The sequence below is a fragment of the Dasypus novemcinctus genome, chromosome 9, assembly GCF_030445035.2.
Source record: "Dasypus novemcinctus isolate mDasNov1 chromosome 9, mDasNov1.1.hap2, whole genome shotgun sequence".
In the NCBI taxonomy this organism is placed as follows: Eukaryota; Metazoa; Chordata; class Mammalia; order Cingulata; family Dasypodidae; genus Dasypus; species Dasypus novemcinctus.
In genome coordinates this window covers 99,855,096-99,877,400 of record NC_080681.1, presented here as the reverse complement: position 1 = coordinate 99,877,400, position 22,305 = coordinate 99,855,096, and the positions used below count along the sequence as shown (strand labels likewise).

The 22,305-nt window shown below is 50.8% G+C and overlaps 2 protein-coding genes and 1 pseudogene across 2 annotated transcripts; 2 read left to right on the top strand and 1 right to left on the bottom strand.

Moving 5' to 3' along the window:
- Positions 1-1,125: 1,125 nt before the first annotated feature.
- On the top strand, positions 1,126-2,546 carry GJB3 (gap junction protein beta 3). The gene has a single exon (XM_004464479.3). It carries the CDS (start codon positions 1,126-1,128, stop codon positions 1,942-1,944), a length of 819 nt encoding a protein of 272 aa, XP_004464536.1. The 3' UTR covers positions 1,945-2,546.
- Positions 2,547-8,472: 5,926 nt separating this feature from the next.
- GJA4 (gap junction protein alpha 4) lies at positions 8,473-11,186 on the top strand. Its single transcript, XM_004464480.4, has 2 exons — positions 8,473-8,564; positions 9,644-11,186. The coding sequence occupies exon 2, from the start codon at positions 9,661-9,663 to the stop codon at positions 10,660-10,662; it is 1,002 nt and encodes a 333-aa protein (XP_004464537.1). The 5' UTR covers positions 8,473-8,564; positions 9,644-9,660; the 3' UTR covers positions 10,663-11,186.
- Positions 11,187-17,149: 5,963 nt separating this feature from the next.
- LOC101446790 (ERBB receptor feedback inhibitor 1-like) lies at positions 17,150-20,098 on the bottom strand (annotated as a pseudogene).
- Between the last annotated feature and the right edge of the window lie 2,207 nt (positions 20,099-22,305).

Genomic DNA, 22,305 nt, shown 5'->3' with positions numbered 1-22,305 from the left:
CAGGGGGGACACGCAGGCATCACACATGCTGGATGTCACCCACCCAGCTCTGAGCCAGCACTTGCGTGCACCAAGTGGGCACATGAGCACGCAGGCCCCCGCACACGGAGAGGCATGTGCTTCCACACCCCCACGCGCACGGCAGCACGCAGACACGTCCACAGCACACCACCCGTCCACACCCTCTGAGTCACTCCAGGGGAAGGAGATGTGTGGTTGGGGGACCTGAAAACAGCAGGTTCCCCACCACAGAGCCCTGGCAACCAGCAGGGATGGGGGATGCCTGGGGGTCCCCTCTAGACGATGGCACAGGGAGGAGGGATTGCCTCTAGATAGTTCCTGGATCTGATGAACTTCCAGGAGTCGAACTGTACCCCAAGGGCCCACCCCCTGAGTTCCTCTGCCATCTTTACTACCCGCTTGCTGTGAGACCTTGGGTAGGTGATGGACCGTCTCTGAGCTTCAGTTTCCTCTCTGTAGAACAGGACTCATGACCCCATTTGGTAGTGAGGCCTCAGCGAGGTAACAATTGTGAGAACCTGGCCTGGGGCAGGCGTCCAGCGGGGAAGGGGAGGCCAGGGGGCGGCGAGCACAGGCCCTTCACCAGAAGGCCTGGCCTCGCCTCGACTCTAGGCTGATCTCTCTGGAATGCACAGTAACATGTGCCAGCACTGACTGGACACGCACTATGGACCAAGGGCTTTGCGATCGTCATCTCATTTGCTTACCAGTCTCTTCGTCTGTACAAGGAGATTATCACAGTGTCTATCTCATGGGCCACTACATGGACTGCATGAGATCCTACGCATAAAGTGTTTCGCTCGGTCCCCAGCTCCTAGCAGGTGCTCAGTCATGGTTACTGTGATCATCAGCAAATGCACATCCCCTGCCTGCCTGGTGGCTCTGTGGTTTGGGGTAAGGCCTGTCACCTCTCTGTGCTCGTTCCCTGTGTGTAGATTGGGAAGAATGACAGAGGCTCATCGTGATGACCCCACGAGTCCAACCACCTAAAGATCTGTGCCGGGAACGCAGTGAATGCTCAATACATGTCACCCGGTAACGCGTGTGATGTTTTTCCCTCGTCCCTCCAGGTAGGCCCAGGCCCCCGCCTCCCCGCCGGGCGCCATGGACTGGAAGACCCTCCAGGGCCTCCTGAGCGGCGTGAACAAGTACTCCACCGCGTTCGGGCGCATCTGGCTGTCGGTGGTGTTCGTCTTCCGGGTGCTGGTGTACGTGGTGGCCGCGGAGCGCGTGTGGGGGGACGAGCAGAAGGACTTCGACTGCAACACCAAGCAGCCGGGCTGCACCAACGTGTGCTACGACCACTTCTTCCCCATCTCCAACATCCGCCTCTGGGCCCTGCAGCTTATCTTCGTCACGTGCCCCTCGCTGCTGGTCATCCTGCACGTGGCCTACCGCGAGGAGCGTGAGCGGAAGCACCGCCAGAAGCACGGCGAGCAGTGCGCCAAGCTGTACGACGACACGGGCAAGAAGCACGGCGGCCTGTGGTGGACCTACCTGCTCAGCCTCGTCTTCAAGCTCATCATGGAGCTCCTCTTCCTCTACGTGCTGCACACCCTGTGGCACGGCTTCGGCATGCCGCGCCTGGTGCAGTGTGCCAGCGTGGCACCCTGCCCCAACACCGTGGACTGCTACATCGCCCGGCCCACGGAGAAGAAGATCTTCACCTACTTCATGGTGGGCGCCTCGGCCATCTGCATCGTGCTCACCATCTGCGAGATCTGCTACCTCATCTTCCACAGGCTCATGCGGGGCATGCGCCGGCACAAGGACAGATCCCCGCAGGCCCGCGGCCCCTCGTCCTCTGCCAGCCGGGCCTCCACCTGCCGCTGCCACCACAAGCTGCTGCAGGCTGGGGGGCCGAGCCCCAACCCAGGCGATGACGCGTCCCAGGCTTCAGCACCCAACCTGACCCCCGTCTGACCGCAGGCTGGGGGTGAGGCTGGGGCTGCCACTGGGGATGGGCAGGGGGTTATTGCAAAGGTGGAGGAGCCCTACAGGGGCTGGGTACCCCCACCCCAAGACTTCGCTAAGCCAGCCAACAGTGCTGGGCACTGTGCCTTTTTCTGGAAATAGGTGATGCCTAAAGCCCAGTGCCAGCCCTCGGGGGAGACAGACCTTTTAACAAGTGAATTGACTACCTGTGTGCAGGGGAAGACTTAGGGGCTTCGTAGCAGGTGCTTCTACCTAGTCCAGGAGGGGCGATCAGGCTCCCCAGAGGAAGTAATACAGCTGGTATAGAGCACCGGAAGCCACCGAAAGTGAGATGCACCAAACTAAGGGAACCTTCACTCCCCCAGGGCAGCAAGGTCTGGAGGCCTGAGAGGGAACTTGGGAAGAGAAGGAGTTTCTGATGAACCCAGTCCCTGCTCCAAACAGACAGGAACCTCTCGGTCACCAGTACCCTCAGGGAAATCTTTTCCCTCCCCTCAAACCCCCCTCCCCCAGCTTCAGGTAGATTTGCTCCCATCTTCCTCCTCGCAAATGTGCCAAGTCTGGTGCCAGCCTTTCAGAGCCTGCTCCCGGGGAACAGGAACGGTGGATGAGCCCATAAAAACATCCCAGGGCAGTTTCCTTGAAACCAATAAAGTCTCTGTTTTATACAGGTTGGTTCTGCCCTCTGTTCTCCTACATTCCCACCCACAGGATCCTGAGGGAGGGGAAAAGAACTCCGTGGCTTGAGTGAAGCTAGGGTAGGGGCTGTGGCTAAGGCTAGAGCTGAAATTGGGCTGGGGCTGGGGTTGACTGAGGTGGGATCTGGGGTTGTCTTGGTGGTGGAGGCTGGAGTGGAACCTATGGACCCACATGTTGTAGTTCTAGGTGCGGCCACGAGAGGGCACTGTGCTCCCTCTACAGAATGTTTCTGGACATTTCAAACCAGACCCTGCCCTGAGTAAATACACAAAATCACTGTCATTCTCATTATAGACAGCCCACACTGTCCCCTCCTTTGTAACACAATCACTGACATTCACAAACCACATCCCCATCCAGTGTACACACAATCCCAGTTACACAAACTCTCACTCTGCCGTCTCTTCTGCAGGGGGCAGTCCCAGCCTCCCCCGAGCATTTTATTCAGCTCACTCCACTCTCCCTGAGCATTTTCTCCATACCAGGCCCCTGGCAGGACGCTCGGACAGCATCAGCGGGTAGGAGCCAGCCCTGCCCAAGGAGCACAGAGTCTGAAGGAAACAAACACAGGCCCATCTCCTCTCCTGCACTATCCAACCCCTGGGGTGACTCACAGCACCACCACCACCCCCAAGACTGCGTGGTGACCTGAAACTAAGAGGACATCAACCTCTAAGGACAGCGGAGGCCGGACTTGAATGGGATGCGGAAGGAAGTGAAGCCTATACTAACCTAGAGGGACATTTAGCGACTATCAAAGCCAAGCCAGAAGCCAGTGAGCCGGAGCCGGGAGCCAAGGCAAACAGGGAGAGGTGGGGTCATTGTGTAGACAGAACACCCCGTGGTTCACCTTTGCTCTCACGTGTGGCCATTCTAGGGTGGGGGTGGAGTGGATATGCCAGCCAAGTTTAAAGGGCCCAGGGCTGGGCGGACACCACCCCACCCCCTGGGTTTGAATTGGAGGTTGACCACTTCACCACCACAGCTTCACCACTGGGCGCCTGAGGCATCTTTCCTAGTCTAAGGTTCATCATCAATACAATGGGAATTGTATTAATGTACTGAAGTAGATGACACATTCAAATGGAGTAATTTAAGAGTTTCTAGAGGGACTGTTTTCAAAGGTGTGGGCATGACCACGGAGACCACAAGGAGTGCTGTGGGCCCTGGCATCCAACCACAGCGACCAAATAAGCATCTCCCTCCATCTCCTGCTCTCCTGCCAGTGGTTCCCCTTGACGCAACCCAACCAGAAGCCAGAGGGCAAGATGGTACCAGTGGGGTGGCCAGTAAAGGGCACCCTCCTAGGGCATAGGGCAGGATGAAGAAGAGTGGAGAGTAGATCTGGAGGCCAAGTAGAATGTATTCCACGCATAACACAGGTCAATACCTACCTCATAGCATAATTGTGGCGCTAAAATGAAATGCTGTAGGTAAAGCATTAGCGTAGCACCTAATAGGGTTCAGTAAATAGCCAGGTACAACTGAACCTAGGAAAGCCTCTGGCAGCTGTTCGGTCCACATTGTCATTTCAGCCCCAGAGTGGGCTGGATGGCTGCAAAGGTCTCAGGAGGGGTGATGGTACCTACTTTTCACACTCCGTTCCAGCATCTTCCTGGGTGGCTCCGGCTAACTGGCCAATGGTGGCTTGAGGTCAGAGCAACCGGAGACCAGCATTCAGCCCTCCCCTCCAGGGCTGAGCTCTCCGCATGGACCCACCTTCCAGTTCTGGTCCCGCTTCTCCAGGCTGCTGGGCCCAGGACCGTGGATGAGGGAACATTCCAGGTCTGCGGAAGTCACCTTTGGCCTGAGAGCTATTCTGAGCATGCAGCTGGCTGTTCTCATCCAGCATGTGTTGAGCCATTGTTTACCACCCAGAGTCCCCAGGGCTGTCGCATCACCTTGGCCTTCTCAAGGTACCCACCTCTACCTCCTCCTTGTCCATGGCGCAAGGATTCACTGCAAGATTCTTCCCATCATTTGCATGATAGATCTAGGTTTCAGATACACAAATTTTCAAATCCACACCTACCACATAAAGTAACAGCCAGCCCTGCAGCCCAAGGTAAACAGTAACATGTTGTATTCATTCCCCTAGTCCAAACCCCTTTATCTCTCACCTGGATTATTGCAACAGTCTCCCTTCTTTTCCAAGAGCTTCCCCTGAGTCTGGGAAGCAGACGTGGAGGAGGAGTTAGTGTAAAGGGCTCATTGGAAGTAACATCTGTGAATGGAAAAGGAGCGGAAGCAGGACTGCACAATAAGATCTATCACGCCCATTTGAGGAGTCCCACTTTGGGTGGAAATGGCTGGGCCTTGTACCCCCACTTGGCACAATCATTGCCTGGGGGCATCCCAAGAAGCACTGGGTATCACCTGGAAAGCTGAGGCCGACCTGAGAGTCTGTCGGCTGACCAGCCCCTCACCACTGGGCAGGCAGCCCTTTCTTGAAGGGGCTCTGTGTCTGCCACCCACCGTCCAGGGTGATCCTGTCAACACATAAGTCAGATCACGTCACCCCTCTGCCCAAAGCCTCTTAAGGCATCTTACACGGACCTTTAAGGTCTACAGGGTCTGCCCCACCCCATGCCTTGCTGGTGAGTTCTCTGAACTCATTTCTTCTCATTCTCCTCATTCCAGCCACACTGGCCTCCTTGATGTTCCTCAAGCAGGAAACACCAGGCACGTTCGTGCCCCAGTGCCTTTGCACTCTCTGCTCCCCTGCCTGGAATACTGTCCCCTCGAACAGCACAGGATGGGGCTCCTTCCCCTCCTACCAGAATTGCATCTTATGTCAGCGTCTTCTTCAGTGAGAATTTCTCTGACTCTTCTATTCAAGATGGAAACTTGCTCCCCCCACACCGCCCCTCTCCATCCTCCTTTTCTACTTTATTTTTCTATAGCATTTATCATTATTTAACATGTCCTATATTTTATTTTATTGCCTGTCTCCCTCCACTAGAATGTAAAATCCACAAGGACAGGGATGTTTTTTTTAGCATTTTATTAGAAAAGTTGTACATATACAGAAAAATCATGCAGAACATACAGAGTTCCCAAATAACTCCCCTATAATTAACACTCTGCATTAGTGTGGTACCTTTGTTACATCTGATGAAAGATTATCATTGTATTATGAACTACAATCCATGGTTTACATTAGGGTTCACTGTGTTGAATGGTCTTATGAATTTCTAAATTTATTATTTGTTCCAGTAACATATATCCAAACTGAAAATTTCCCCTTTTAACCACATTCACATATATAACTCAGTGACATTAATTACATTCACAATGTTGTGCTACCATCACCACTATTAGCATAAAAAAAAAAAGTTTCCTTGCTCCAAACAGAAGCTCTATACCAATTAAGCACTAACTCCCCACTCCCGACCCCCACCCCAGCCCCTGGACACCTGTATTCTAGTTTCTGACTCCATGAATTTGCTTATTCTATGACAGGGATTTTTTTCTTTTTGCACCCCTGGTTATTGGCCAGTGTCTAATCAATGCCTGGTGCACAGTAGATATTTGTGGAATTAATAAGTTTGTACAGTGACCTGGCGCTGCACACAAGACCCCGCTGCCTGCCCTCAAGGGCTCAGTCAAATGGGGAAAAGGGTAAGGGGTAGTGCCCGAGGCTCGGAGAGCACAAAACGGGCAGGCACTACCTGAGCAAAGTCCTGGAGGACTCGCAAGGTTCAGCCAGGTGCGGGGGCTCCAGGCAGAGGGAGCAGCTGCACAAAGGCAGGAGGACGCAGAGAACTCCAGGTGGCGCAGGTGGCTGGACCAGAGGGACGAGGCTGGAGAAGCGGCCAACTCCCAGAGGTGGGAGCACAGGCCTCGCCCTGCAGGCAGCCGGGAGCCAATGAAGGGTTTTAAGCAGGGCAGGGTCCTGGTTGGTTTCTGGGGAAGTGTGGAGTCGGGCTTGAGGGGACAAGGCCAGGAAACCCTTCGGGATGGTGGCCGCAGGGGGACTGGAGGCAAGTGGGGTTTGGGGACATTTGCCAGGTGGAATGACCTGGTTGTGGGGGATTGTCATTGTGGTTGATCCCCTTCCCCCAGGAAAGGGGCCCAGCACCCACGCCCAGCTCCCCAGCACTCTTGAGGGAGGGGTCAGAGCAGGGTGAAGGCGGCCTCCCCAGAGCGCCGCCTGCTCGCCCCTCCTTCCCAGGAGACAGGATCGGAAAGGCTTTCTGGAGAGCTGGGCCTGCCCCAGGAGAGCACTCAGCAGAGGCTGCAGTGCGGCCTCTGTTCTCATGCCCTCAAGGGTCAGGACTTAAGCTTCCAGCTTTGGAAATCCAGGAGGCCCAGCTCAGCCTCACCCTGAGGGAAAGGCCTGGAAGGGGAGCCAGCTCAGCCTCACCCCCCAGGGGCAGCCATCCCGGAAGTTCTGCCCCTTGGAGTCTCAGTCCTGGAGCCCAGGAGGCCAAAGACGAATTCTGCAGTGGAGAAGCAGAGGTCTTTCGGCCACCCAGCCGTGGGCCCCAGCCTCCGCCTGCCCCTGCCCTCTCCTTAGCTGGGCCTGCTTCCACCATCTCTCGGTCCCCTGAGCTTGCCCTCCCTCGGCCCTTTCTGCTCCCACCAAGACCCACCCACAGACCATTTTTGTTAAAAAGTTTTGTCACAACGTTTTAGCCACTACTCTATGCACCAGTATTATGCCGTGCTGTACATTAGTCCATTCGGTCCCCTCCCACCCCTGCCAAGTGGGCACTATCATTAACCCCACTCTAGAGAAAGAAACTGAGGCCCAGAGCTCTAAGCAAACTGCCTAAGGACACGGATCTACAGCAGAGTCTCAGCTTCTAGGCTCTGCTGCCTCCACCCGGCCAGGCGGCCCAGGATTCCAAGCCCTCGCAGCACCCGTCCTCTGCTCACACTGTCCTTCCTGCCTGGCTCAGCCTCCTCCAGGAAACAGTCCTGAACAAGTCCCCTGGGAGCCGGCCTGTCCTGCTCCAAACACTCCCCATCTGTAACTGTGTTACCCAAGGCCCCGCGTGCTGGAGGCCTACCTCGTGCCGCAGCCTGGGAGGCCAGGAGGCCACGTGCAATGCCTGCCCATCCCTTCTAATTCCTCTGGGTGCCCCTCACCCCACCTGAGAGGTGTGACACTGGGGTCCACGTCTCCAGGGCCGTGGCTGTTGCTTAGTGGCCTCCAATTGCATGGCCTGCCCAGGAATGAAGATGTTGGGGGCACTGCCCCCCAAGCGGAATTCTGGAAGAAATTAGATGGGGCTGAAACCCCAGCTCCCCCACAGACTAGGGAGTCTGGCTCCTAACCCCTCTCTCCCAGTGTGGGTCCCCATGTCCCAGTGAGCCTTGACTGCGGAGGTCCTGACACTGTCCCTGGAACTTGCGGCCACCTAACAAACGAGGGGTCTTTTTTTCTTCTCACCAAGACCCCCAGGGTCAAGGACCAGCCCTTTGCTAGAACCCCCGCCCCCCCCACCTCATCTCGCAGCGCCCCTGAGTCCAGGGCCAGGGTCAGTAAGCGCTCCGCTGCAATCTTTTCAAACCCCTCTGAAAAATCCTCACCTCGGAGTTAGGCAGATTTCACGGCCAAAGAAACTGAGGCACAGGAAGTTTAGAAGTTTACAGACCCTGATATCGACTGCAGAGAAAGAGGGAAGGGTCGGGGTGTTGCAGCCCTCCTTGGAGCCCCAACTCACAGAGCCGACACCTTCCAGGCCCCTCCCTTTTGGAGTCCGCTCCTCCCGGTCCCAGGCCAGGCCGGTAAAGCTCCCCGCGGCCCTCCCCGCCCTGTTTCCTGCCCCCACTCCGCCCCCTCCGGGCTATTTAAGGCGCCCCCGCGGCGGGGCGCGCTCCGGCAGGCTCCGGCGGGCGCCGCTCGCGGGCGATCGTCTGACTGCACCTCCACCTGGGCCGGTCGGGCGGGCAGGCAGGCGGTGAGTCGAGGGGGACTGGGGGACCTGCCAGGAACTGAGTGAGGGGAGCTGCGGGGCGCCAGCCATAGCAGGAAGTTTGGGCCAGGCTCTGTGCTAAGCCGGCTTCTACCTTCCTTCCTGGAAGCCTTATAACAAACCTAGGAGGTAGGAATATTACTGTTTCCACTTCACGGAAGAGGAGACTGAGGGTCCCAGAGGTTGTCATGTATCCAAGACCCCAGTTTAATAAAATCCCAAGAAAGAGAAAGCGTGTAGAATTTGAACTCGGGTCGCGTTCTAGAAGCCGTTCTCTAAATGTCTTTGCTCCCAGGAAAAAGCACCTTGCCCCTCCCCTTCCCCTAACGCCCCCTCCCCACTCCACCCCAGGCACTCTGTGAACTCTGTGAACTGTGCGTCCGCCCTGCTTTGACAATTCCTCCCAAGAGGCTAGACTTTGGCAGCAACAGCTTTGGGAAGGAGAGGGACAGTCGGGGGCAGGTGCAAGTAGCCATACCAAGCCCCAGGTGGTCATTATTGCTGACAGGTGGAGCCGATGGAGATTGCCACCTTCTGCTTCTAAAACCCTCCCAACCCCCACCCCAAAGTCAGAGGTTAGAATGAGGCGGGCTGGGTGAGCGCTGGTGCGAGTGGAGCAGGGACCTAAGAAGCTAAAGATAGTACACATATATCCCCCTCCTGTCTGGGGAGGAGGGGAGGGGTGGGTACCAGCCTTGGGCAGAAGGGAGGAAGGGCTTGGCACAGCTGTGTGACCTTGGATAAATTCCTCAAATTCTCTGTCCCCCCAGGCTTGGGGCCTCACTTGATTCAGAGCTCCCTGGGCAGTGATCAGCCAGGGGTTCTAGCTGGGGGAAGAGGGACACGGATGTGAGATTAGACAAGGACCCCACCCATACCCCTGCCATTTGGAAAAGCAGAATGAGGGCATGCCATGCAAAGAGCTTAGCACCCACAATCCAAAGATGTGCTTTGGGTCCTGGCCGCCCTGCTGGGTGTGAGCCCCCAGGCCAGTCTCTTCCCCTCCCTGGGCCTCAGTTTCCCTGTCGGCTTATTGCTAAGCCCTGCTCTGTGTCTCGCTGTAGGAGGAGACCCAGAAGCGATGGGCGACTGGGGCTTCCTTGAGAAGCTGCTGGACCAGGTCCAGGAACACTCAACCGTGGTGGGCAAGATCTGGCTGACGGTGCTCTTCATCTTCCGCATCCTCATCCTCGGCCTGGCGGGCGAGTCCGTGTGGGGCGACGAGCAGTCGGATTTCGTGTGTAACACAGCCCAGCCGGGCTGCACCAACGTCTGCTATGACCAGGCCTTCCCCATCTCCCACATCCGCTACTGGGTGCTGCAGTTCCTCTTCGTCAGCACACCCACCCTGGTCTACCTGGGCCACGTCATTTACCTGTCCAGGCGCGAGGAGCGGCTGCGGCAGAAGGAGAGGGAGCTGCGGGCACTCCCGGCCAAGGACCCCCACGTGGAGCGGGCACTGGTGGCCGTGGAGCATCAGATGGCCAAGATCTCGGTGGCAGAGGACGGCCGCCTGCGGATCCGCGGGGCGCTGATGGGCACCTACGTGGCCAGTGTGCTCTGCAAGAGCGTGCTGGAGGCAGGCTTCCTCTACGGCCAGTGGCGCCTCTACGGCTGGACCATGGCGCCCACGTTTGTGTGCCAGCGCGCACCCTGCCCCCATCAAGTGGACTGCTTTGTCTCACGCCCCACAGAGAAGACCATCTTCATCATCTTCATGCTGGTGGTGGGACTGATCTCCCTGGTGCTCAACCTGCTGGAGCTGGCGTACCTGCTCTGCCAGTGCCTCTACCGAGGGGTGAAGGTGCGGCAGAGCCAGGATGCCCCCCCAGCCCAGGGCACCTCCTCGGACCCTTATGCTGAGCAGGTCTTCTTCTACCTCCCCATGGGCGAGGGGCCCTCGTCCCCACCCTTCCCCACCTACAATGGGCTCTCATCCAGTGAGCAGAACTGGGCCAACCTGACCGCAGAGGAGAGGCTGGCTTCTTCCCGGTCCCCCCTCTACCTGGACCCACCTCCCCAGAGTGTCCAGAAATCCCCTAGTCGCCCCGGCAGCTCTTCTTCCAAGAAGCAATATGTGTAAGAACCTGAGGCTTTTGTCACCCAACAGGGGGACCCCAGGAAGTTTGGCTGCTTTGGATGCCGCTGCCTCGAAGGCTCTGCAGACATGGCCAAGGTTGGGGAAGGGTACCCTTGCTCACCGGAGGGCCTTACTGCAGGTTGTTCTCCAACACCTGGAGCCTGCCTGGTAACCAGAAGGCACCAAGGCTTCCCCTCTAGAACGCGGCTTGGTCTCCATTTGGGGTGCTCTTGGTTGAGAGTGCTGTGGGCCCTCTGGTCTTTTTTACCTGGTCCAGGGGGACCTGGCACCAACTTGCCCAGCCACACACCCCATGCACAGGATGTGCCCAGACCCTCTCCTGGCAGGTAAAAGCCAATCAAGGCTGCTGGGCCAGCCTTGATCCCACAGACAGACCTAACCTATGCTATCTGGGGAGAGGTTGTGGGTCTGGAGCTGGTCTCGTCGAGGGGGCTGGGACCTCTTCCTCATCACTCCTTCCCAGTTCCACTGTTTGTGCTTCTAAAATAAACAGGACTTGATCATAAGCTGGGTATATATCGATGCCTTCATGACGTGCCTCGATGGGAGCCAGGAGCACAGTTATTTTGCCCCAGGCTTCCTTTTCCTTTTGGTCCTGCAAATCTCTTTGACCTCTGCAACCCCAACTCTAGCCAACACCCTTAAACCCTCAAACTCCTACATTTTGTCTCTCAAGGGTTCCAAGTCCTAAACCACTCTGCCTTTTGAAATGCCTCTGGCACCATCCACTTCTCTCACCCCCACTGCCCCGGCCTCAGCAACCTGCCCATTCATCAGAGGCCAGAGCAGTGCCCTTCCCCATCCCACCCCTTGCCCATCTGTTGCCCCAGCCAGGCCGCCCCTTCAGTGTGCTGGTCCTTACTGGACGCTTTGCTCTCCCCAAGCGTGCTTTCCTGCCAAGTCCTTCAGAGTCCAGCTTAAATGTGTTAGGTCACTGTCCCTTCTTACCTTGGCCCTTCCTAGCCTGCCCCAAGAAGGGGTTACTCCTCCCCATGCACCCAGAAAGCTCTCACAGAACAGAAATGGCAGTACAGAGAGGTGGGGAGGTTGTCAGAGTCCACCGGAGGGACTGACACTCGCCTGAGTCACAACAACTGCACTTAAAATTTGGAGCTGGACCCTGAAAGGTGACCAGGATTTCACTGGGGAGGGCACTGACTATTCAAAGAACACTGTGCAAAGGCCTGGGGCTGGGAGGGCTGGGAGTGTCTGATGAGCCACCGGGTCTGCGCAGCTGAAGACAAGCCCAGGATTGGCTGAGCTGACTGCGGGTGGAAGGTGGCCCAGGTGGGGGAGAGCACTCAGGTAGTGGCCCTCTGGGGAAAGCTGGCATCCTCCCCCTCCGGGGAGATCTGGAGCCCAAACTGGAGAAGGGAAAGGGATTCACTCATGTGGCCACGTCCCTCGAAAGCCACGATGCCTTTCCAGCAGGTTGGCCACTTGGCCCCTCTCCGGTCGGGGCAGGTGTGAAGAGCAGTGCTGCGCCCTCACCCCGCAGCTGTCACTCACTGCCTTCCCATCGAGTGTGAACGCGCAGCCTGGTTAAGTTACAGGCCTCCTCGCCCAGCCTGGATTCCCACTGTCTCCTCTCAGTCCCTGCGTCCCAACCAGGCCAGCCTCCACACCATTCCCCACACTCCCCGTGCCCCACTCTGCTCCTTTGCCAGCCTGGAGCCCCTCCCCTCACACTCCAAAGCCCACCAATCCCTTAAACACTGTGCCCTGGGAAAGGCAGAGCCTTAGTGCAAATGTAAAAAGAGCTTTGGCATCAGAGGATCCTGAATTTAAACACCACCTCCAAAATGTATGAGCCATGTGGTCTTAAGCCAACCATTTCACTTCTCTGAGCCTCAGTTTTCTCATCTGTAAAATGCAGATAACATTGCCTGCCTCACAAGTGGCAAGAAATAAAATTAAAATGTATATGAATGTGCCTAGCTCATGGTAGTCATGTAATAAAATTTAGTTTGCCCACTGCAGCAAGGCCAGCTTAGATCCTGCCTCCTCTAGGAAGCCCTCCCTGACTCCCACAGCCAACCCCCCAGCAATGACCTCCTCTGCCTCAGAGTTCTGGACCATTTCTTAGTCCATGCCCATATCATCTCCCCCAAGAGACTCTAAGCATCTCCAGGGAGACATTTTTATTCCCCACGTGCCAAGCCCAGCATTCGCTTTGACTATGAAATGAGAGGGAGTGAGACTGGGCAGAAAGGAGGCAGTTGACAAGTGGAAGAGTGTGACTCCTGGAAGCACAGTCCGCCTTCCAAAGGTGAGAGGCTAAAGACTGTGGGTTAGGGCTTGGTCTTCTAGAGCCAGCGCCACCCGAGGGCCCTGGGAGCCTGTTTCAGGTGTTCCCTACGAGCTCCAGCAAGAGAGGAGAGGCTTCGCTGAAGGAGGAGAGCAGCCTCCCCCCTCAAAGCTGCGAGCTTGGTGCTGGGGCTGGCATCAGGCTAGGGCCCAGACACCTGGACCTTCAGCAAGGCTGGGGTTGGGTCCTAAACTAGTGGCCACACAACACAAGGGCATTCAGGCTGGGGGTTAGGGGTTTAAGGGTGAAGAGAGTATAGTGGGGATGGGGCCATACAGGTCGGGGTGGGAGCAGCGCAGTAGAGTGAAGACTTAGGCAATGAAGAGTGGCTGTTGACGCCCTCCCACCCCACAGCCCCCCCTCACCGCCCAGCACTGGTGGTAGACGGCTGGACTGAATGCTTAGGATATTTTGGACACAAGGATCTCCTTGGTGATGTGGCCTAGATGGAGCACAGCAGGTTCACACGTGATCTCCTACCTTTGTTTCCTTCTTTCCACCACCCCATCCCTCAAAATCCAAGTGGACAACACATAGCCCTCAGTTATATGGAGTTATTAGGAAGCTTAGCTATTGCCTCCCACCCTTGTCACACTCAATTTTCCCTCTCTGGGCCTCTGTTTCTCCACTGCGAAATGTAGGGATTGGAATAGAAACAGGGAGGTGGCAGTTAGGTATAAGGAGCACTGCATGGGGTAATTTGTCAATAACCATTGGTCTGAATTTCATGAGTGATGTAATATTTTTCATAAGTTAGAACTGATTCAGTTATTTCTGTAATAAGGTCAATTCCAGTAACTTGACTTCATTGCCTTCCTGGGTAGGAAAGAAAAGGCTGGGGTCATGAGAAGTGCACTGGGAATTTTGCATAACCCAAGGTCACCTTATCCCGTGACCCATGGGAGCATATGAACAGCATAGCTGGACATACACAAAAACAGAGCTGTCGGGCTGGTGATGTCAAAACTGATTCCCAGTCCAATGTGCTGGCTCCCTGAGGCTCGAGCCTCCCGGTCCCACCACTGACCTCCGGTGCCTCGACGGGGAATCCTTTACTTCCTTTCCACGTCAACCTCAGCATGACCACTGATATTTGTGGGAAAAGGTATCCGTCACAGGATTATTGTAACTTCCCTCTTCATCTCATATCTTCTCCCACAAGCCCTGGCTCTGACCCCCAAGGACTGCCCTGGACTCAGCTGCTCTGTCTGTCCCCTTCGAGCGCTGCTGTCACAGGCAGAGAGCCAGCAGGCCCATTCTGAGCTTACTCTCCTCCCATTCCTCCAGCCAACTGTGATTTCCAGAAGTCTCTAGCCAATCTGCACTTTGTCTGCTTTCTTCTTAACATGTGCCCCTTCCCCCAAGTGCTGGAGATGATACTACAGGTAACCAGAATCCAGATCATACCTCTTTTGCCCCAAAACTTCTACCTCTACTAATGCAACCTAGGATTACACTAACTTTTCCAGTTTCTTCTCATTTCACATATAGTTTTTTCCAGATTATAAAGGTAAATACATGATTGCTATAGGCAATGACATGCCACTGTCCAAGAAAACTGCTAATATTCAAAATTCCTTCTAGCCTTCTTCCACGTATATTTTTTAATCAAGTCTGAGTTAAAGGTATACTTACAATTTCATATCCCACTTTTTACATTTTGCATTAAACCATAGTCTTTCCCCCCCATATCATTAAATATCTTTGGAAGTGTCATTTAGTGGCTTTATCATTAACTACTTAATCACGACCCTATTATTGTATTTTAGATTGTTTACAACTAATTATTCTATTATAAATTGCACTGTGATGTAAATGCCTGTGCATAAAATTTTTCCAAATTTCTGTTTCCTTAAGAAAGACATTTCAAGAAAGGCAAATACTGGCTCAAAAGGTATGAAAGTTTAGATAAAAAATGCAGGGGCTTTTTTCTGATTATGAAAGTAATGCAGTGCAGATGATCTCAGAAATGCCAAAAGCAAAAGTAAAACATGAGGGAGGGCACCAGCTACCTCTGGGAGTAGAAGTAGAGGTGGAGCTGAAAGCAGAAAACCCAACAGAAAGTCCTTAGGCCCGTGGATCCCCTCCTCCACGCTGAGCGGCTCGATGTCCCCCTCCCCCCCAATGGGGAAGGATAGAGGTTTATTCTTCAGAGAGGATAAAACAGTGCATGGATGCAAAAATGCTATGCAGAGTCGAGGGCTGGGAGTCCTGTAATGAGAACAATATCGAATAGTGAGAGGCCCAGCTTCTCCCCCTGCCTGGCTCCCTGAATGCCCTTTAGGGCTGTGCGGAGGATTTGCTCTGACCTGGAGGCCATGGAAGGCTGCCTTGAGGGGGTGAACTTCTGCGCCTGACGGGAAGAGGAATGATCCAAAGAAGTGATGAGGAAGAACATTCCTGCCAGAAGGAATAGCAAATTCCAAGACTCTGAAGAAGAAAGGGACTTGATACCTTAGTTGCTCAGAGTTGGTTTATGTGTGTGTGTGTGCGTGTGTTGTTTATTAATACAGTCTAAAAAACAAAAACAAAAAAACACAACACACATCTCCACACAAGAACTCTCAATCACATAGCTAACTGCTTCATTATTGCTTAAAACTGACATCCTGCAAACTGGCAACTATTATGCTTTCCAATATGAGCCTAGCTGGTACGGCTGTCTCTATGAGGCACATACTACAGCAGGCCATTTGAGTGGATGGGGTAAAGTAGGAAGTGTAAGGAAAAATTATTTACTAATTCTATCATCTTTTCATTTTTCAAAATGTGAGACACATACAAATGAAAATATCGCTGCCAGATAACGTGCTAGCCCCTCCCCTCAACAGAATAAAAAGCAAAACCTGGAAGAAGTATAGACCTTGGGACAGGTTTTAAACTAAGTAGGTACAGTCACTGTAAAGAATGTATACCCTGCCATCAATGGAAAAGACCATTTGCAAAAATAAATGAAACATGGGAAGCAGACTTGGCCCAGTGGTTAGGGCGTCCGTCTGCCACATGGGAAGTCCGCAGTTCAAACCCTGGGCCTCCTTGACCCGTGTGGAGCTGGCCCACGTGCAGTGCTGATGTGCACAAGGAGTGCCGTGCCATGCAGGGGTATCCCCACGTAGGGGAGTCCCACGCGCAAGGAGTGTGCCCCGTAAGGAGAACCACCCAGCACAAAAGAAAGTTCAGCCTGCCCAAGAATGGTGCCGCACACACGGAGAGCTGACACAACAAGAAGACGCAACAAAAAGAAACACAGAATCCTGTGCCGCTGACAACAAAAGTGGACAAAGAAGAACACGCACAAATAAACACAGAGAACAGACAACTGGCGGGGGGAGGGGAAAGAAATAAAATAAATAAATCTTAAAAAAAAATAAAAAAATAAATGAAACAAAATATAACTGCCCTAAAAGCCAGAAATCTTCAAACTTACTAAACAAAAATCATTTTTAATGATTCTGGTCTAAACAAACCTGTGTTTTCTTCTATTTACTCAGCTTTCAATCTATTAAGAGTCATTTCTCCAGCTTGAGTTTTTATTACTCTGAACATATATTACCCTAAGCAGGGTTATATATCCTGGTTATATATCCTGCCATAACCCACTGAATGGACTGAAAGAGAGTGTAAACTACAACATAAACTATAATCCATGCTGTGTAGCAATACTCCAAAATGTATTCATCAAATACAGTGAATGTACCACACTAATGAAAGAAGCTGTCGATATGGGAGGAGTGGGGGGTGTGGGGAGTGGGGTATATGGGAAACTCTCATATTTTTTAATGTACCATTTCGTATCTATATATCTTAAAAAAAAAAAAAAAGGTAGTACCTAATTAGTAAACCTGCCACTATGGTCAATGGTTACAGCACAAGTCAATATATTGTATATAATGTATGCATATATAAACATCTTCCTATCCCCCCTCCCATCATCACATCTTTACATTTTAAACTCGAATGGACTTTTCTCCAATGCTAACAAAATCAGGGCTACTCATTAGAACAGCATTTCACAATTGCATTTAACCTCCCTCTTTGAGACAGAGTTCAACTATTTACTTTGCAATATAAGAGCTTTCTCAGTGACTCTCAATCAAACTGGAAAACTGCTTGAGAACCATTCGCTCCTATATACCCTCTGCTGAATTACGACCCCAAAGTCTAAGGAGAAACCACATAGGATAAATGTTTATTCTTCACCTGGCCCCCTATGTCCATTCTTGTTTTGGAGTCCAGTTTTTCTGGGGCCAAAACTATACTGCCACTAGCAGATAATGGCTGGAACTGGGTACTTGGGTGCTTGCATTGGTTTTCTTCTGCTTCCCTAAAAAAATTTTCATATTTGTCTCTCAGGAGTAGGTAATAATGTGTTGAACTTACCTTCTTCCTGTTTTCAAAAATGCTCAGAATGCAGGGAAACTTACTGGCAGGTCCTTTGCTGTTCTGTCTTTGCAGGGTTCTCCTACTGACATAGGTGGGGTCAGGGGCAAATCTCTGAAAAGGGGGCATGACTCCACTGAGGTAAGACAGAAGGCTTTTAGGGCTTGGTGTGCAGGAGTTACTCCCTAATAAAGGTTCTCTGGGTACTTTGGGAGGCCTTCTTCATCACTGTAGGTGCTAGAAGTCACTTCTGCTGACCACCTTCTATAATCTGGCTTTACTGGCCTAGGAGATATGGGAACCCTGGGGAGAACCTCAGGACTGTCTTCATCAGAATTCAGAGAAGCTCTGTGTAAATAGCTGGATATCCTTATGGCTGGCTTGTTAAAAGACCCACCTGGTCCTGAATGAGATCTTCTTAACTATTAGTGGACTTGAGGTGGAGGAGGATTTGAAGTTTGCACACATCCATTTTGGTCGCATGCATGATTGAGATCTTCTGCTGCAGAAACAGCTGGAATATCAAAATGCACTTAATTGATCTGCACACCCATGGAAGCTTCGCCTGCCAGAAACGCCATATTTGAAGTCAAAAAAGTATACTGTCTTCTGAAAGGAAGACTGTATCTGAGTTAGTTAGGAATTCTACTTCACAGTCTATCTCCTCCAGAGAGAGGTCTTCAGAGACTGGCAGTGGTGGAAGGGACCTGGAGCCCTTCACAAAGAGTTGCAGAGGGGAAGAGGAAAAGTGAGTTTTTTTAATGGGAGAGGTGGAAGCTCAAACCCTATTTACTGAAAGTTTCTTAAAACCACATGCAACAATAAAATTATGTACCCAGAAAATCATGTTCTTAATCTTAATCCATTCCTGTAGGTGTCAGCGCCTTGTAAACAGGAAGTTTTGATAAGGCTGCTTCAGTTAAAGTGTGGCCCAACTGTATCAGGATGGGTGCTCATCCTGTGAATGGAGGTCTCGTAGTATAAGGCACAGAAAGAAACGATATGATGAGCACCCAGAAGCTGAAGGGAAAGGAGAAAATTTCTCTATGTGCATTGCACCGTGATAGAAAAGCCAAAGAACCTGAAGATTCCTGGCTAGCCCAGAAGATACTGACTCTGGGGGGAGGCAAACCTTCTAGCCTCTGAAACCAGGAGCCAAAACATTTCTGTTGTTAAATCAACTCTGTGTAGGGTATTTGTTTTAGTAGCTAGGAAACCAAAACAAACATGAAGGAAACAGAATACCAACATGAAAGAGTAATTATATTTAATAAAATCAACCTAAAATTCAACTCAATGACAAGGGTTATCAGAATGGTTAATAAAAACACAATATAAACCTATGTTGTTAATAAGAAATTATAATCTTAAAAAGAAACATACATGTTGAAAATAAAATGTGAAGAAAGTTGGAAAATATAAATAATGAAAAAAGTTAAAGACATTTTGTTTTTGATAGCACAACTCAGTGATGAAAATGAAAGCCACTGAGTATATGCTTTGAATGCATTGTACAAGGCATGGGATTGTATAACACTTTGAATCCTGTAGTGGAATATGGACTGTAGTTAACAGAACAAATACAATAACATTCTCTCATGAACTATAACAAATACATAATACTAATACAGGGTGTTAAAAATAGGTTAGGTTAGGTTAGGGGAAAATGCATCAAATGTAAAATATGAACCATAGTTCATAGTAATATTTTGATGATGGTCTTTCATAATTTGTAACAAATGTTTCCCAACAACACAAGTTATCAGTGGTGGGGTAATGTATGGGGGCCCTGTATGATGTTACTCGTTTCTTTGTAAGTTCACAACTTTCACTATACAATTGTACTTTATATGTGTTTATATACAAATGATTTAATTCAATAAAGTATTTTTAAATTAAAAATTAAAAAACAAACAACAACAAAAAAACACATGCAACAGGGAAGCAGATGTGGCTCAAGTGATTGGGCTTCCACCTACCAGATGGGAGGACCTGAGTTCAATCCCTGGGGCCTCCTGGGTTAAAAAAAAAAAAAAAAGTGTGCCCGTGAAGCAAGCTGAGTGCCCATGTAAGTGTCCACACAGTGAGCCAAGTGCCTGCATGGCAAGCCAGTGCCCACACAAGTGAGCCACACAGCAAGATGAAGATGCAACAAAAGAGAGACTAAGGGGAGAGAGTCAAGGTGAGGTGCAACAGAAACCAGGAACTGAGGTGACACAAGTGACAGGGAACCTCTCCCCACATCAGAGGTCCCCAAGATTGAATCCCGGTGAATCCTAGAGGAGAAAAACAAGAAGAGAAGACAAAGAGAGAAATAGATACAGAAGATCACAAAGCAAACAGACACAGACAGCAAAAAAAAAAAAAAAGCAGGGGGGGGCGGGGAGAGGAAGGGGAAGAAAAAAACTATATGCAACTTGATCTTCTTTATGTTGTCCCAAATTTTCGTGTGGAGGAATAGGAGGGGGCAAGCTAGGCTTCTGAGGTGGACCATTTTCTGCAAAGTAGTGACCATCCATCAGCACAGATTTTGAAGTACGCCCAATAGACATTAGGTGCACCTCAGCAGTGGAGTTCAGACTATCGTCATGGTTACTGTTGGAAAAGTAATTCTCAAACTCATTGCCACGTCCCCAGTGGTCTTTGTATCCCCTTGGCTTTGCCATTATGTAGAAATCCAGTTCTTAAGGGGACTGTAGTCTTCTGAGCAACAACTCCTGCTGTTGACATTGCCTTATGTGGGGTTATGTGAAGCCCAGGGATTTTTAGTCCACCAGCAAATTTCATCGTCCAGATGGAGCCACGGATCCCCACGGCGCCCTCCTGGGCTTGTCTGTCCCGGCTAGCTCAGCACCCAGGGCTCAGAGGCCCGGACATCACGCAGGCCCCTCGCCGCCTGCTTCGCTCACCATTTCACCATGCTCACTACTTCACACTCAGATTTGTTTGGGGTATTTACCGCCAAGTTTTTCTTGTGTTTTTCTTTTGTTTTTTTAGAAGGTACCAGAGACTGAACCCAGGACTCTTACATGGGAAGCAGGCACTCAACCACTGAGCTACATTTACTAGCCAAGTTGCTTTTCCAAAAAAATGACTTACACATTCAGCAGTACTATATGCAAGTGCCTATTTCAAGCATCATACCAACATTATTGTAATTTTTATATTCCTTATAAATTTTTAATTCCTTTGCTTATTAAATAGACCAAACAAAAATGGCATTGTGCTTCAATGGGCAAGTTTTGATTGCTAGTGAGGGTGGACATTTTTTATATAGCGATATCAATTCCTTATCTAGCATATTTGCGGTAAATAATTTTCTCAGCTTGTTATTTTGTCTATTCGTCTGCAGAAGTTTTTAATTTCTATGTAGTCAAATTTATCAACCCTAAGATTACTTCTAATTGTATACAGTTAATGCTTTTACCTGCCTTAAACACAGTAGGGAACAAATAAATAATTGTTGAATAAAATGAAAGAATGAAGAAATACATTGATTTTAGAATATAATCTAAGGTAAAGTGCTAACATTTCCCCCAAAATCACCAACGGTTCCAGCAGCACTTATTGACTAATCCTTCCTACACTAGTTTGTGATATCATCTTTAACCACATGCTATATTTTTATACATAAAATGGTTTGTTTCTGGATTACCTATTATTTTGTTCCATTGATGTATCAATTTATATGACACTACCATTCTTTTCATTACCATAGCTTTGTGAGACATTTTAATAACTAGGAGGATATATCTCCCTTTATTACTTTTACTTTTCGGGGGAATCCTAAAAGCCAAGTATATATTCTCTAGGCAGGAGTTTGGAAGGGTTTACTCAATGGAATCTGACAGACCCAAAGGAAGACACCTAAAGCTATCAGCACTGGGAGTTCCCTAAGGAAATAGCTAGATGGCATCATAATGAAGATCACAGTCAGTAAGCCCTAACCATTCACTCAGAGAGCCCAAAGGCCTTTTTAGTGACCCTCTCTTAAATATGACATACAACCAAGGATCCCAGGAATCTGAAGAAAGCTTCTTATATGAAAGAGACCAAAACAAACAGAATAAAGCATTCTAGTAGAGATTATGCATGGAGAATAAAACACTTTAAAAACTATCACGGCTTTCTTCAGAAAGATAACAAAGGCTATCACATCCGTGAAATAAAAAGTGGTTCTGGGAAGCAGACCTGGCCCAGTGGTTAGGGCGTCCAGAAAGTAAAAGACAACGATATAGACAATTGAAAAGATAAAAAAGCAATTAGAGGGAAGCATACCTGGCCCAATGGATAGGGCTTCCGCCTACCACATGGGAGGTCCATGGTTCCAACCCCGGGCCTCCTTGACCCGTGTGGAGGTGGCCCATGCTCAGTGCTGATGAGCACAAGGAGTCCCATGCCACACAGGGGTGTCCCCCGTGTAGGGGAGCCCCACGCACAAGGAGTGTGCTCCGTAAGAAGAGCCGCCCAGTGCAAAGAAAGGGCAGCCTGCCCAGAAATGATGCCGCACACACGGAAAGCTGACACAACAAGATGACGCAACAAAAAGAAACAGATTCCTGGTGCCGCTGATAAGGATAGTAGCAGTCACAGAAGAACACACAGCGAATGGGCACAGAGAACAGACAACTGGGGGGGGGGGATAGGGGGAGGGGAGAGAAATTAAAAATTAAAAAATTTTAAAAGATTTTTAAAAAAGCAATTAGAGGGCCAGTCCAGAGGTCCAACTAAAAGGAATTCCAGAAATTCTCCAGAAGAAGAGAAAAATGAGAAATAGAAGTAATTAGGGAAAATTCAGTAATTTCTAGATTGAAATTATTGAACTGAGTGCTCAGTTCAATAGATGAATATAGGTTGGCACTGTTGGGAAATTTCAGAACACTGGAGACAGAGAGATGAGCCTATAAGTTTGCAGAGAGGGGACACAGTTTCATATA